Source organism: Metopolophium dirhodum, chromosome 1 (assembly GCF_019925205.1).
Source record: "Metopolophium dirhodum isolate CAU chromosome 1, ASM1992520v1, whole genome shotgun sequence".
NCBI lineage: Eukaryota > Metazoa > Arthropoda > Insecta > Hemiptera > Aphididae > Metopolophium > Metopolophium dirhodum.
This window is the reverse complement of record NC_083560.1, coordinates 69,150,886-69,168,005: the sequence shown is the minus strand read 5'-3', so window position 1 is coordinate 69,168,005 and position 17,120 is coordinate 69,150,886. Positions and strand designations below refer to the sequence as shown.

General features: G+C 26.7%; 1 protein-coding gene across 3 annotated transcripts; it reads right to left on the bottom strand.

Moving 5' to 3' along the window:
* Positions 1-258: 258 nt before the first annotated feature.
* On the bottom strand, positions 259-16,518 carry LOC132933636 (zinc finger protein ubi-d4). Of its 3 annotated transcripts, none has more exons than XM_060999899.1 (11): positions 16,021-16,518; positions 14,075-14,184; positions 13,792-13,983; positions 13,511-13,692; positions 12,419-12,592; positions 8,138-8,222; positions 7,150-7,386; positions 1,214-1,416; positions 1,008-1,149; positions 833-945; positions 259-764 (listed from the first exon to the last, which is right to left on the bottom strand). In XM_060999899.1, exons 1-11 carry the CDS (start codon positions 16,065-16,067, stop codon positions 636-638), a joined length of 1,614 nt encoding a protein of 537 aa, XP_060855882.1. In that variant the 5' UTR covers positions 16,068-16,518; the 3' UTR covers positions 259-635. The 3 variants fall into 3 exon arrangements, with proteins under 3 accessions (XP_060855882.1, XP_060855883.1, XP_060855884.1); XM_060999900.1 differs by having other exon boundaries at positions 7,198-7,386; positions 16,021-16,517; XM_060999901.1 differs by lacking the exon at positions 7,150-7,386 and having other exon boundaries at positions 16,021-16,516.
* Positions 16,519-17,120: the final 602 nt, after the last annotated feature.

Below are 17,120 nucleotides of genomic sequence, written 5' to 3'. Positions count from 1 at the left end.
TAAGGACTATACATATTAATTGGATACTTAAATATTTAATTTGTTGACAGTAATTAAATGAAAATGAGTCAACATAAAAAAGTTTGCTTTTAATCATTTATTAATCAAGATCATCAGTTTACCTATACATAATGACAACATTTGAAATAAAGGTTTTGTATTTTGTGTCTTAGTCTTAATCACAAATGGGAAATACAACCATATAAATTATTTTTAATGATTGAATACAAAAAAAAAAAATAATAATAATAAATGAACTGAAGAAACAAATAAATTTAATTATTCAATATCGAAAAAAATCACTTATCATAGTCAATTACACACAATGGTTTTAAAAAAAGTAAAAATAATAATAATAGATTCAAAACAAATTAATGGAAATTATAATTAGAAGTAATTTATGTAAGCCAAATTTGGCAATTATAAAATTATAAAAATAGTATGATTACAAAAAAAAAAAAAACTTAAATTATATAATACTGATTGACCATAAATATCTAGTGATCAGTGGTTGAACTCAATTATATTTTGTAAACACACTTTATGGAATATAATTTGGTTAACTATTCAAGATGACATTTATACAGCCCTAAGGTTGATAAGTTAAAAAAAATTCTTTTTAGGATAGACATTAATTATTTTGAATGGAATTCTTTGATGCATAGTTTACAACTCCAGCAACCTTCTGGTGGTGATGTAAGTGGTGGTGTTAAGCAATACACATGATAACCACGGTCACAATCATCACAAAACAAAAGTTGATCCTATAAATGAACAAAATAAAATGTTTAGCATTTGCAGTATTTAATAACTATGAAAATTTTATTCTTACATCATTATCTGATGTTCCACAAATTGAACAACATTTGCACTCGATGCACTGCCAGCGATATTTTCCAACAGAAATGATCATATTTGCGGTAAATTGCAGACATGTTGGATGGCCTGAAAAAATATAAGAAGTAAGTTTAGTATATTTAACAAACTAAAATGCAAAAAACTTCTACCTGAACGGCCACAGTCCGAACAAGAAATCAATATTTCTGGTTGACCAGATTTATTAGATACTTCATCGCCCAAACAAAAATCACAATACGGTGATGGATTTGCAGATTTATTATTGCCTCCAGACTTTGTTTTAGTATATCCCTAGAGAATAAAACAATTATGACAATACTTACATACATTTAAATATTATAACACAAATTATTACTTCTCTTGAAACCGCTTTGTTATGTGAAGTTTTTGTTGGAGTAGCAGTTGATGGAAAAGTTGAACTTGCCGTGCTCGAAGCGGCTTCATTTGGATTCAATGTCACCAGTGGAGCATTGTTTTGATGGTTTGACATCCTAGCTGAAACTCTTTTTGAGTGAGGAGCAGGAGACGCCACGGGTGTATTGTTGCTGCCTGAAGGACCTGAAACATATTACCATTGATTCGGTCCAATTGTACCTTGACCAAACCATGCATTTGGGTCTACAAATCACAATGCATACTTCAAATAGTCTTGTAGTAGGGAAGTAATTATTCCCAGAGGTGTGATGCACTGCAACTTGCACAGTAAACTTTATTCCCTACTCTTATAATTTATTATTATTTATATAAAAATAATAATAAAATAATAATATAATATAATAATAATAATAATAATAATAATAATAATAATAATAATACAATTCTATAACTAAATAAAACCAGCTGAAAAACTTAACTATACTAAATATAACTACCAAAAATAAATATTAAGCTATTTTATCTTCATTTTTTGTCATCAATCAACATTTTATTATTATATGAATACATATTACACATACACAATTGATGTAGAACAATGAAAATATAATATTAAATATATTTTAATAGGGATTTTTATATTTCCGTACTATTATTGAATGTTAAATAACTTCAATTTATTACAAATTTAAATTGCTATTAAAATAAAACATTTCATTACTAATTTATTGTAATAGTACTATAACAAATAAGTATGAAATAATTATTCAAAAAAAAAAAACATATTTAGACGTTTTAGGAAGAAAGAAAAGGATTACTATAAAAAAGAAAACAATTATTATTTATAACTTTATGGTTTATTTAGATTAAACAATTTGTTATACATATCCCAAAATATGTCCATAGTACAGCACCCATTGCCTTAATGAATTATATGGACTAAAAATAGTCAGAGTTTAACTCAGAACTGAACACAAAGGGACAATTTCCAATTTTAAGACAACTCTATAATATATGACATGGTAATAAACTTAGTTATTTATTTTAACTAAAAAAGATATGTGTTTGAAATAATTACTATATATTATGTACTATACTATACATGTTTGAATATATTAATTAAAATAAAGTAAAAATTAAACTCGGAGCACAATGAGCCATCTTAAAAATGGATTTTGTTCAATGAATTATGATTGCCCAAACATAATTTACTTATTTAAAAACAATTGATGATAAATTCATATAAATTGCTCATAAAATACTATGTTTACTCAAAATTAACCACTACCAGGTACGCAGACAATTGTGTTAAAAACAAAAAAATATTATGTGTATATATATTATATATAAACATATTAATGGTTTTAATTAGTTATAGTATTTAAATAACTAAAAAATTGAAACATGACAAATTTAATTATATACTATAAATATAAAACTGATTAATCAACGTTTCTTAATTACAAATATTCATCTATTTTAAATTATAATTGATTGATTTTTTTTCATAAAAAATAGGCGATATAATATCACTCATTGAAATAAAAGGTGACCAATTGATAAAAATACAATTTATAATATTAATTTGATGCAGGTCATACAAATAATATTTGAGTAAAGAGAAATTTTAATTTTTAATATTTATTCTTACTATATAAACTGTACATATTATCCAAAAATGTATGCAAAAATAGGTCCCATTTAAATATCTGTATGATCAACAGATAAAAGTATAAAAAAATTCAATTTTAATAATTTGAACTGATTTAAACGATAATTAAAAAAAAATATACCTAAGATATTTAATAGGTAATAATATTAATTCATCGTTTAGATAAATTATAAATTAATTTGACAAAAGTTGTACTATTAAATAATTCAATATGTAAAAATAAATTTAAAAAATGATTAAAACAAAAGAAATTGTAAAAAAAACAGACTAGAGAAAACAATTATTACTTAAATAAACAATAAATAACGCATTTTATGGATACAGAATGTATTCATGTTTTAATTTATAATTTAGAAGAAAATTGTCATATAAATAAGTAAATTTAAAAAGGAAACTTGTGTTTAACACATTTGTATGCATCTTTTAAAAATAAAATCACATTTGTTTACTTAAACTTGTATTAAATTGCTTGTAGATGTTTATAAATAAACAGTCAATAAGATGTATAGATTTTATTGCTTATGTTCCAATTTTTTAAATAAAATATAATACTTAAATTTTTTTTTTTTTATATATCAAATTTAAATTGTTTCAAGTTGAATCAATAAAATATTCAAAGAATTCAAGTATAATGTAACAAAATAAAATAAAAATTCCGGTACTATATAAATAATATAATATACTTTATAACATTCTAACTCTTATGAAAAACTAAGCATCTCATATGCTCTAACGACGATAACATTTGTAATTAAAGAACTCACTATATTCTTTTTTAACTCGCCAATAAATAATAAATAGATGTTTCTTAATAGTATTATAAATTGAAAATAAATAAATAAGTCAACTGCCTAGTTAAATGATTGGTGTAGTTATAAAATATCACAATAATTTTTTTTTTTAGAATTTACATCATTATAAATTACATAATTATCTATATATTATAATAAATTAAAATTTATATATGACTGTACATTGGAGGGAAGCTCATGATTTGTCCCAGATTATATGTGTAATACTGAATTTATAATGTGCTACATATTAAGCATTTATCTGCTGGTTTAACATGTTTCATAATAAGGCAATAATTATTTAGTAGTACACATGGAAATATTTATACAAAAAATCTATACTAAGTGATTTAATTCAGTACAATATAGGGTTAAAATTCACTAATATAAGTAGGAATGTCTGATGTCCACAAAAAAAAAAAAAAAACATTTAATTTTAACAAAATAAAACAAATTATAGCTATGAGAGTATTCTATGCTATTGTGATGTTATTATTTTGGTTTAAGGACGTGGTTAAGTCACTGCCACCAGCATTATTATAATGATAATGTTGCCATAAATTGATGTACACAAGGTATGGCCCAGACCTTCACCACTAAACCCTTAAATAATATTTTCTGTCATTCGGGACGTCTGCCACCTCCATCTTATCCTTCAAACAAAAACAAACAAAAAGAGGGGCTTTATTTTATTTTTATTCCTTGAAAATTAATAATGAAATATATGTTTTTGTTTAACGTCACATTCAAGCGCATATGCACTCGCCACACATGCATACACAGAGCTGGGACAAATCATGATTTAAATTTGAAAACAATTGTTATTAATAAGACAAACAAACCAATCATCAACGGACAACGAAATATTCTGATTAAAATAATGAGTTTAATCCTAAATCAATTTGTATTCATTACCAAGGGTTATCAAAGTCGCCGGTAAAGCATTGTCGTTTTAAAGGTTGATAACTTTTCTAAACATTGTTGGTTCGAAGAGACGGAGCTTAAAATCACAACCCCTTATCCATACAATCAAAAAGGCTTCAATATAACAAGTCCACTTAACACTTGCATTAAAGTCTTTTTGATTTTAATTCATGCCCAGCTCTGCATATAAATGAGAGGTACAGGGAAAACACCCCATATCTATAAAATGTTGAATTGAACTTTTCAAAAACTATTGAAATTTTCCCAATATATTATTAAATTAATCAAATAACTTTTAAGTTATAGTAATATAAAATAATATGGGCATTGGAAATTAATTAACAATATTGGCTATTGCTAAATATTTTGAATGAACACAGTATACGAATTAATGATATTTTATGTTCAGCATGAATATTACTAGTTTCCATGTACCCCTCATAATATGTATACTGTTGATTATGTTGTTAATAAGCACAAATTACAACATAAATTACATAGTACAAACTACAAAGAAAAATTAAATACTAGTGCTAAACTTTTAGGTTTATGGCATAAAACGACTAACGCTTACCAAATTTAAATTACATTGTTGCTGTGTATGATTATATTAATTTCCTTAGATTTAATTTAACACACATTATAAATACCAATAATAGTCCATGAATCAAGTGTTTGGATAATACAATATTCATAAATATATAGTAGTCATATATAATAAAACAAAAAATAAATTTAAAAGCAAATCATAATTGAGTTTTTAGAAACTATAAAGCCAATCAAAAAAATTTTATTTTAGAAATTAGGTGGTATTATTGTGGGATTCAATATAAATGTTTACCATATATTTTAGGTAACATAATAAGTACCAATTTTACTTTTTAACGTTGTTTTAAATCAAACTAAGGAAAAACTGAATATTAATTTAAAATTCCACATAAAATCTTAAGCAATTAAACATTATAAATAAATATGTCAATATCACAATTTAATGCATTAAATAGCATTCACATGCAGTAAATTCTCTAGGTGGTATTTAATTTATAAATATAAAGTTGATTAAGACTCGATAAAATCTAACTTCAAATGTATGGCCTTAGTTTACTTCACACTACTCATAGAAATGCAATACTGTTATTATAATGCTCAAGAAGTCCATATTCATTGTAAGCAAAAACTTTTTATAATTTACTAAATACATATTCAATAGAAAATAATTGTGACACTCATAAGGTCTAATCACATAAAACGAGTATTGTACTATAATCTATACTCAGATTGCATAACATAAACAATATGAATAGAAAGGAAACCCACTGGTAAACAACTAAGAGAGTTATTGCATGCAAAGCAAAAAGCATAAATAACATTTTTAATTTTGGTTTATGAAATAAATATTGGTAAAAAAATGACTGAAAATTTATAAATTTGCTCAAAATTAAAAATATTAGAAAAAACTAATAAAACATTTAGATTTTGAGATTCTATGATGAATAAGTAATAATTATGTAAGTTAACATTTGAATATGATATAACTTATTCATTGAAAATTACTTAATCTTACTTCTCAAAATTATGCAAAAGTATACTTGGTAAAATTTTAAGTAGCATATTCAAAAAAGAAAACCCATAATAATAAATATCTAAATATCACCAAATAATAATAAGATTTCAAAATACATTGAAAAATTAATTTATCTAATTTGACATATGTTAAAGCACACTATGATTGTAAATTGATCGAAAAATTACTTCAATAATATGGTCCAAAATTAATGAAAAACTATTCATTACAAATTTATTGTTACAACCATTTATTGATTACCAAAAATTGATATTCAATTGAATAGAAATTATTTTTTTAAAATTATATTTAAACTTGTATGGATAATGTATGTATGATAATTCATGCAAACAGGTTAAAATAATTTTTTCATTTATTCAACAAACATAATAACTACAAATATTTACAACATTTAGCGATAATAAATTGTATCAACAACCTATTTACGTTTATAAACCATATTAGAAACTACTTTACAAAATAAACGAGAATTTGTCAAATTTTTAACATAGCTCTTTTTTATACAGTTAATAAATTTACCAATTATCATATAGTTTGATTAGCTAAAGTTACTACCTAGCCAACCTAGGATACATTTGCGTAAACATATGTTTTAAAAATTGTCATTGACAATTTTACTTATTTCCAACAAATATATCTTTGATCGAGATTAAGCTGAAAAATGAAATATTTTAGAAAATGTTTTAGTGCTTAAATTTATTTTATTTTTTAATATTTTTCCTGTAGTTTAATTTAATGGTTTAAACTAAAAAAAATAATTGCAAATGGTAACAATGAAAATAGGATTATAATTATTTGATTTAATCAAATTTCAAAATCAACAATTTTTTATGGATGTTTTGATTTTTTTTTTTTAATCAACAAGAAAAATAGTATAACAAAAGCCTGAGCTAAAGTGCGTGCAGCCAGAAGAATGTTTTTATTTTAAGCGGTTTAGTGATTACCAGGGGCATTAAGGAAGGTGACATAACTGTCCTGGAATTTGCTCCAACCTGTTGTAGTTTGTTGTTGTTCAAATGGTTGAGACTGTTGTGTTTGTGGAGACACAGGGGTTGATACTAAACCACTCTCTTGGCTGGCCTCTTCATCTGCTACAGGTATATTGGCAGCAGGTTTTTCCTTGTGTGAATGAGTGTAATGATAAGTAAGACCAGGTCGAGTCTTGTAACGAGCTCCACATACTGAAACATTAGCATACGCTAACACCCTCATACAGCCGGAATAATGGTCACGACAAACAAAAACACTCAAACGCAAACAAGTTAAACTAGAGTACTGACACGGTGTGACAACCGTAATACAAATTACAAAATCATAAAAAAAAATTCAAGTAGATATAAAATAATAAGTTTTTAAAATAAATTAAGAAAAGCAATATTTTTACATAAATAAAACACCATATTTAAGTAAAAAGAATTAACTGTTCATAAAAAAAATTTAACATTTCTAAAAAATATATCTATAATTCTTTTTTATACTGTTCAACCCAAAATACTATTAAGGATAATGACTATCAAAATTTGTGTATGAATTTTTAGACCCTTATAGACTAATATTTAAAATCTTTTTATGTAGAAACTTTAATAGTAATTCTTAATTTAAAGTTACAATAAATTCAAGTTCTAATTTTATTATACCTGCCTATAATAAACGTATGATATGGAGGGCACCGGCATTTAATTATATTTGTATGAATAATACCACCTCATTGTGCTTTGCTAACACAACATGCATTATGGTATAGTATGCTCATTTGACATAATATTGAAATAATTAGGGTAAAAATAAATGCAATATTTTATTGCAAGTTAATCTTTAGGTTATAGTAAACTGTGTGCACGACTATAAAAATGTTAAGACCACAATAGGTACATAAAAACGACTTAAATAGCATTAACCAAAATATAACACAAATGCAAAAAAAGTACTTACGGTCGCATGCATACGGTTTATCAGGGTCTTGAAGATCAATGAAACCACTCATTCCTTTTTTTCTTCCTCTTCCAGATGTTGAACCCTATTAACATTTTTTCATATTAAAAATAAGGAAGAAATATTAAAAATAGTGCTTATTTACATTTGTATTAATTGCTTAAGTACACTTAAAAGCATTTGATCTTATTAATAATTATTTGGGCTCTGATACATATTATGCAATAAAAATTGGTAAAATTATGTATAATAAATTATGAAACAAGAGCACAACATTAAAATTAGAATTAGTGCTAATTTGTTATTTGTTGCACAATTTATAATATCATATGTAATCTACACAAATATTTAGAATGAACCATGTATTATGCATTATTTTAATTGCTGGATTGGGTTTATACAATATAATATTATTTTGCTATACCATAATGATTGATTTTATGTTAATTGCAAGTCATTTTAAAAATACAAGTTATAAGAAAAATGCTTGGGACAAATTTCTAAATGTTACATTGTCATTTAATTGGAGCATTACAACAATATACATCTAATAATTTTTTTTTATGCTCAGATCAAGTTTTAAGAAGTTATTATTAAATGTATAGGTAAAATGATTATTAATAACAATTATTATACTATTTTCTTTTATAAAAAGTTTTAATGTTTTAAAATTAATAATAATAATGACAATGTTAACAATTATAAGATATTGTACGTGCTTTTTTTTGGTAGATCAGATATTGCATAAATTACATAAAATAAAACACATAGATCAATAAAGTTTAATGGATGGATATAAAACAAACAGATAAGATCAATGAATATTTAGAAATAAGTGAAGGTTAGTGTACCAATAAGCAAAGAGAATTTTTGTGCTTAAATACTTTCATAAATGTTCAGATATATAAGCATATTATATATTTAGATAAATTATTTATCACTACAAGAATCTTGGAGAAGCGAGAAGGATATTTTTTTTATAGTTTTATCAAACAGTTACTTATCTTATATAAATTCATACAGAGGCGCCAAGAACATGGTTCAAAACTGTCAACTGCCAGACCTAATTTAGGGGGTAGGTGTGGGTGGTACAATATATTTTGTCATGGTAAAGTGGTGCCGAAGTCCAATGATGTTTATGTATGAAAATCGTCTGAGGGTGGGTCCTTAAGTACGAATTTAAATGTAAAAAATGAGGAATTAGGTAACTGGCAACCGCTTTGTTGTACAGTAGGTGTACCTCGCTTATATAGCATTGTAATGAATGTGTTAAATACTTAAATTTAAATAAAATGATAAATTATTAGAAACGAAAAATGATTCTGAGCATAGACAGCCTATATTACTAAGTATATTTTATTATATATTTATATAGCTATATAATATTATAGTACATTATTTTACTTAATAATAAGGGAGGTTGTATTAATTCTTGGTGAAAACATTACATCTGTATATATAAAAGACAAAAAATGCTTCGATCTACCTATGTCCTTTATGCATTCCTAAGCCGTTTGATCAATTGCGATAAAATTTGGTACAGAGATAGATTAAATCTTGGGAAAGAAGATAGGCTACATATTTTTATCACGAGAGATCCAGAGGAAGGTTTTCAAACAGAGATTTTGAGATTTACAATGGACATTTTCGTTTATAAACGGTTGCTATTGATATTAATAATAATTATTATTCTTGGTGAAAATATTACATTTATTAGGTAAATAATATTATTAATAATAATTTTTATAATTGCACAAATGTTACAATACCTCCTAGTACTTATATATTTTGTATGTTTAATGTTATTATCATATTATATATTATTATTAACTTTTGAGCAGGGCTTGCATTTGAAAAAAAAATATTGTTTTACGTTATTTACAATCAAAACGTTATACAAATTTTGAGTTTATCGTTATTCAAAATTTAAACGTTATTCAACTTTTGTGTTTATCGTTATTCAGAATTAAAACGTTATACAATTTTTGCGTTTAACGTTATTCATAATTAAAACGTTATACAATTTTTGCGTTTAACGTTATTCATAATTAAAACGTTATACAATTTTTGCGTTTATCGTTATTTAATATTTAAAAGTATTTAGATACCTGTTTTAAAAGTACACAGGCTGCAATTTAAAAGTATATGACTATGACCTTTTTTGGGGACATAATTTCCCTATTCTGAGTTTTAAGTAGGTATTGTGTAATTTTATTTATTTAATTAAATGGGTTAGATAACCCAATTACATATTATTTACAAAATATAGAGTACAGTGATACAGATTAAATTACAATATACATAGTTCGTAAAGAAATGGAAACAAAATAAATGATAAAACAGTATGATGATAATTAATCTTAAGTTATAAGTGATAATGTATTATTGAATTTAATAAATTGCCTAGGCTCTAAGGACTTTATTATAAAATAATAAATATAAAAAAAAAAAATCATGATCATTATTTTGAAATTTTGAACGTATTATTAGGTTTTTAAATGTTAAAATTATTTAGTAAGTTTTACAATATTGTGCTTGAGAATATCATTTAAGCAGGAATCTATGTTTCAAACATATTTTACTCTGATTGTTTTGACATACTTTGTCAACATTTATTTTATACCTTCCTACAATTGACAAAATAATCAGAATCTATAATTTATGTTGTTAAAAGTTAAATAATATGTATTGGCAATATAAAAGTGTGTACATAGCTAATATACTATAGAGTGTAGACAACATAGTATAATTTATACTATCTAAATTATACTTATTACCATATTACCATTATTAAATAGAACATTCACAAACAACAAAATAAATACCAATGATCACCGAACACAATAGTTGAATAACTTGAATGGTATAAATTCCGACCGTAGTACAGATAGTACAGTACAATATTATCAGAGTATCACTATTATTAGCTATTGGTAATTAAATTATTCTATTAATACCTTCTTATTAAATTTTAAAATAAATCTAATACGGGATCTCCCGGATAGGCCGGATACGGGATAAAATTAATTCTTGGCTCGAATAAATAATTGAATAATACTAAGTATTATTAAATAATTGGAAATTAATTATTTTGTTTAATGGAATACAATATATACCGTTTTGCGTTATGTTTTGTTTAATGATATATCATATATTTTGTTAAACGTTACGTTTTGTTTTGTGTTATTTATTTATTTATGTTTATCGTTTTTCGTTATAATTACGTTTACAAATTTCAATCGTTTTTTATCAAACATAACGTTATAATCATAACGTTATTATAACGTTTGCAAGCCCTGCTTTTGAGTCAACACAAACTTTCTGTAGAATGGTCAACAGTGTGAGATTTGTCCATTTTGACGTATACCTTACGTATAAACAGCAAATAAACTTAAAATTAATAAAAATATTTTGAAAATTTCATTATGTTAAGTAAAATATAATAATATATATAAAAGTTTCAAGTCCACACCAACAATATTTTTAAATTAGGAACAACAAAATAACTAAAATCGTTATACTTTGTTTAAATATCTAATTTTGTCTAAATTTGAACTTAAATGCCTATTTAATGTCTTTTTTGTAGAATATTAACAAAAATCGCTTTAGGTTAAATCACAGTGTTAAATTTAATATTTATTAATTTAATAACTTATTTTTTAATTTCCAGTAAATAACTTATGAGGGAACATCAAGTTATTAAAATTGTATGAATTGTATTCTGGGTAAGTACCTACATGATCATTTGCAAATTTCCGTGATTCTGATTTAATAATCAAACATTGAAAAGCATTGAACTTGAAATATTATAAACAAAAATTCTGACTCTATGTTTTAATTACTCCTTGTATTAATTTTTTAAGTTTTTACTAGCTAACAAAAAATGTATCAAACATAAAACAAAAAAAAACTAAATAAATTCATTTAACAAGGGATCTACTAACAAACAATGTTTTAATCCGCAGTTTCCAGCAGTATATACTATATTAGTTAGTGATTTTTATACAAATTATAAATATTACTTACAGGCCACACAAAATTACAATAATGGCCTGTTCAAGATTAAAATTTATCAAAGCTAATTTAATATTTATACGTACTGGTTGGAACATGGAAGAAAGAGTTAAAAATAAAAGTGGGAGGTATATTTTTTGCAACAGGTTTCATTAAAGGGTAGGTGGGTGGGACAGTGGTTGATAGTGATCCTTGCATTACATATAATATTGTACTTCAGTTCCACTGAATTCCAATACTAATTATATTTACTTAATAGTTTCTCACTTTTGTACTGCGCCGACCACTTGTACTTTCATTATTCGTACTGTTACGACCAGGTTTCCCACTTTTCCGCCTTTTTCGTTTAGTGTAACTCTCTTCATAATCATAATCTGAATCAGCATCAGGTTCTTCAAATCCTTCGATTTCTTGCATTTCAAATTCATCATAATACCATTCCTTAAATAACAAATATAATAATGAATACAATAATATATTTGATAAAAGCAAATATTTTTGTAGTTTGGATGTTTGGATGTTTGAAAGATACAGTATCATCGGAATTTTAAATAATTAAGACATCTTTTAGTAAAGTTTGGGCCTTAATTTTTGACATTTCACATACTCATTTCTTGCTTGAAATTAAAATATCAAAAAAAAAAAAAAATCGTTGACACTTAAGCACAGATAATTTTCTTACCTTAAAGTTTGATAATAAGTAATTTCGCTCTAATATCAAAACTAACAGCACACAATTAAAACTAGTGAACGAAAATTTATGTTGTACATTTTTAAGATGGAGACAAAAAATGCATGGGTAGTGCCCCCTTAGGGTGATCGGTGGTAGACAGTTTTTAAAGAATTCAATATAGGCAATTTTTAAATTTCATGCACGCAGGTTTTGTAAATGTCTTAGTGGGTGATCATGTGTGTAAAAGAAATAGCAGAGCGCTACTACACGCGCATACACAAGTCGCCACCTTGGCAATATTTCAGAAAACCGATCTGAATTCGTTATAATGTCTACTTGAGATTAGTCAGTCCACATTATAAGATTTCTGATTTAAATTCCCAATAATGAAAGTTTGAAAATTCCGAAATTTCAAAATATTAAAACCTAATTTTTTGTTGTTGTTGTTGGAGGGGGAGGGGGGGTGTAAAATTGGGAAAGTGGACTTGATCTTAAGTAGACATAATAAAGAATTCAAATCAGTTTTAAAAAGTATAATTGCATAACTAGGTAGATCAGTATGATTGGTATGTTTTGGCTAAAATAACTGTCCACCACTGCCGATCTCCTTAATAATTAATAGTAATTAAACTTGACCTAATTAGTTACTATCACAAGTTATAGGCTAAATTATTTTTAACACTTACAGAAGATACTTTAGTGTTTGAACTATTTTGGTTAGTCTGATCATCTTTAGATACTATGGTATTTGTTCCAAGGCTATCTTTACTATCTTCATTGTTTGAAATTGCATTTTGACTGTCTCCAGTATGTAAATCAATATTAAATGAATTAGTTCCATCCCCAGAATCACCACCACTTGCTAAACCTTATAAATAAAATAATTAAAGAGTTTAGAAATAAATTATTACATTGTACATTATGCCATGCATAACATTATTAAAACACTTATATATAATAGACTAACCAGATTCTTTACGTCTTCCAGAAGAATTGAATACAGAGGAATTTACAGAGCTGCTATTGCAGGTATTTAACAAATATTGTCTTCTTTTCTTCTTCCACCTTTTGGAAGGGTATGTATATACTTGACCGTTATTTAACCCAGGCATGCGTTGTCGTTCCAGCATCAATAAACTTGAATGTGTTTGAGCTACACCTTTATCACAATTATAATTATTAAAGATTAGATGCATAATAAAGTTGGTTTTAGAGTACTTATAGAACCATGCATATTATTTCAAAAGTACCTGTTTGGGTATCCAAAAATGGCATTCTTAATCGCCGTTCTATGCATAATCTTGTATTATAATTTACAGAATTCTCCACAGCTTCACGGTAAGATAAATCATTGATAAAGCTAAAATAATAAATAAAATATTTTATTAGAAACAATTTATTTCTACACGTTATCATAAAAAAAAAATGTACAACTATTAACTTTGAGACTTACTATAGGTACTTAATTAAATATTTATTTGTTAGATAGGTCCTTATTAATCTTTTTTTTTTTGATGAAATATCATCGGTATCTATCACCAATTAGTAGCAAGGGTGTGATTTATAAAATATTACATATTTAGATTAATAAGAATTTCCAGTAATGTTAAAATTAATAAAAAAAAATACCATTTAGTAATGCAATTATGCAAGTGTATTTTAAGTTATGCAAAATAAAAAAAAACCATGATGAATGCGATGGAAATCAATTATGTATTTAGATCAAAACATTTAATAATATATTAGTGGATATGATATATGCATTTATAATTATTAGCTTTTAACATTCAGTAGGTACAGTGAAGTACCTAATAATTAAAAAACTTTTAAAAAAATCAATACAATTTTATTTGTATGACTTTATGCCTCATCTAAAGATAAATTCATAATATACTTTGGTATACTAATTTGTTACCGTTATTGTATGTATGGATATACAAGTAGACGTATGTATATAACTCTAGTATAAGAAGTGACCAAGTAATTGTCTTTCTTTTTAAAAGGATGTTGTACCCGCATGTATTGTCTCCGTCTTTACCGAAGACTTTACTATTGCATAACATACCAAAATATAAGTTCAGCAGTTCCAATTCTGTGCTAGCATTAATATTAGAAAAAGAATCGACTTATCATAAAACTTAAAGGTGAAAACATTATCTATGTTCTCTCTTTGGTTTTGTACAATATTTTAATTTTTAAGTAAATTATGAGTATTTTAGAATGTTATGCGTTAAGAGTGCGAGGTACCCGCTGTGTTGTTTCCGTCTTACAAGTGCGTAACATAACAAATTGTATGCTCAGCAGATCACGTTTAACTCTAATGGTTTAAAAATTAGAGTTTAAATAAAATTTAAAGTTAAGATTATTATCTATGCAATCTCATAGGCTTTTTATTGTATTTTAATTTTGAAGCCAGTTATGAGTATTTTAAGATTTACAAACAATTTACAATTTTAAAATTAAAATATAATAAAAATCCTATGAGATTGCCTAGATAATAATCTTATATTAAAATTTTATAAGAGGTCAATTCACTTAAATTTTGAAACTAACAGAGCTAAACATGATCTGCTGAGCATAAAATTTGCTATGTTACACACTTGTAAGACGAAAACAACAAATACGGGTGCCATGTCATCTTAATCAGACGAAGACAACATATTTAGGTAATTGGACATCAAAGAGTGTTACTATTTCGTTTTAAACACAGTAAGATAATTATACTCACTGTAATATAATAGGTACCTAACTCATACTAATTAATTATATCTACCTATACAATATTATTATAGAACATTTGTGACACATATCACAAAATGCATTACATGGAACTACCTAATCTCGCTGCTAAATAAATAAATAATATCCAACTTATGAATATTATGAGACTTAGGAGTCAATAAATTGAATAGTTAAAATTATCTTCTTGTGTAATAGTTATTAGGTATATAAAATAAAACGGGAAATAAAAGTTGAGGATCAATATAACAAACTCCTTCCACATTAAGTTTAGTTTAATTGAAAATTATTTTTTGTATAAATAGGTAACTACTACTCAATGATAAAGATTGTCAAATGCCTTCAATCAAACATTAGCAAATAGGTACATCAATACACTAAAGAACTTTGGTCGGTCAGCGTCTAATACAGATTTCTCTGACCGAAATTAGAGAGACAGAACATGACAGAACATTACCAGGAGACGCTTTTCACGAAATTGGGTTTGATCTCGACGGCTGCCATGGTGATGCTACGTCCCGAAGTGATGGCCACCGCGACGCGTTACGACAGCGGCATATGTGATGGCGGTAGCCGGCCCGTGTATGAGGGTGATCAGTACAGACCGAATCGGACTATAATGGCAATGGCGGGCGTGCAAAGGCTAAAGGCTTGCACGCAAATAATAAAACACGGTTACGATGTCTAGTGAGCGGTTGATCGATTCAACGAAACGGAAACGCGACACAACGGATGAACGGTTGGGAGGGGGGGGGACGAGAATCGTGTGTACGTCGGACGCCGAGCGATGGTGTATTGGACGTTCAATAAAATATGCTGCGCGTACCGTTCGCACAGTGCACACGACGTTTAGGCGTCGGCTTCGTGCGGATCGATTGGCGGCGGCGGCGTATGAGTCTGCGTACTGCGGCTGTGTAACCATGTCAGCGCGTCGCGTCCGCTGTGACGCGGCATACCAACATGACGTACAACAGGACGCGAGTCTTCGTAACGAACGGAACGTAGTGCGTGCGTGCGTGCGTGTCTACCTCCAAGACTTCAAGCGACCAAGCCTCCAGCGGACAACGGACCCGTTCTGCCGTCTTGGTCGCTGCGTCTCCACCCTCCCTCGTCATAACAACGTTTACTATCGTCGTAACGCACTAATTAAGATATCTTAATTCGTGTCTAGTCGTTGAATGGCTTGAATGGTCGTACTGCACTACATAGATAATATTATATTTAATATACTTATCTATGGGTTACATAGGTATATCCGAGCAGTGTTTGAAAAGAACGTCGTTCATGTACGCTCGTTCACACGTTCACATTCATAATATGTAGTGAACGATACGTGAACGTCACTCGTTTTTTTCAAATAGAACGTGAACATGAACAACGTTTATATATTTAATGGATTTTAACGATTTTTAAGACGTTCAAATTTATTTATTATTTAATAAATATTGATTGATACTATTATGATATAATATAATATACTACGCATTATAAAAATAAAATACATGAAATTCCAGTGGGCATGCCTACAGGTAAAACAACAATAATATTATGATTTCC

Coding starts and splice junctions, on each gene's coding strand:
- LOC132933636 (XM_060999899.1), bottom strand. CDS start 16,067: ATGGCAGCCGTCGAGATCAAACCCAATTTCGTGAAAAGCGTCTCCTG. Junction 12,593..13,510: donor CAAACACTAAAGTATCTTCT/GTAAGTGTTAAA, acceptor TTGTTATTTAAG/GAATGGTATTATGATGAATT. Junction 7,387..8,137: donor TAAACCGTATGCATGCGACC/GTAAGTACTTTT, acceptor CTAATGTTTCAG/TATGTGGAGCTCGTTACAAG.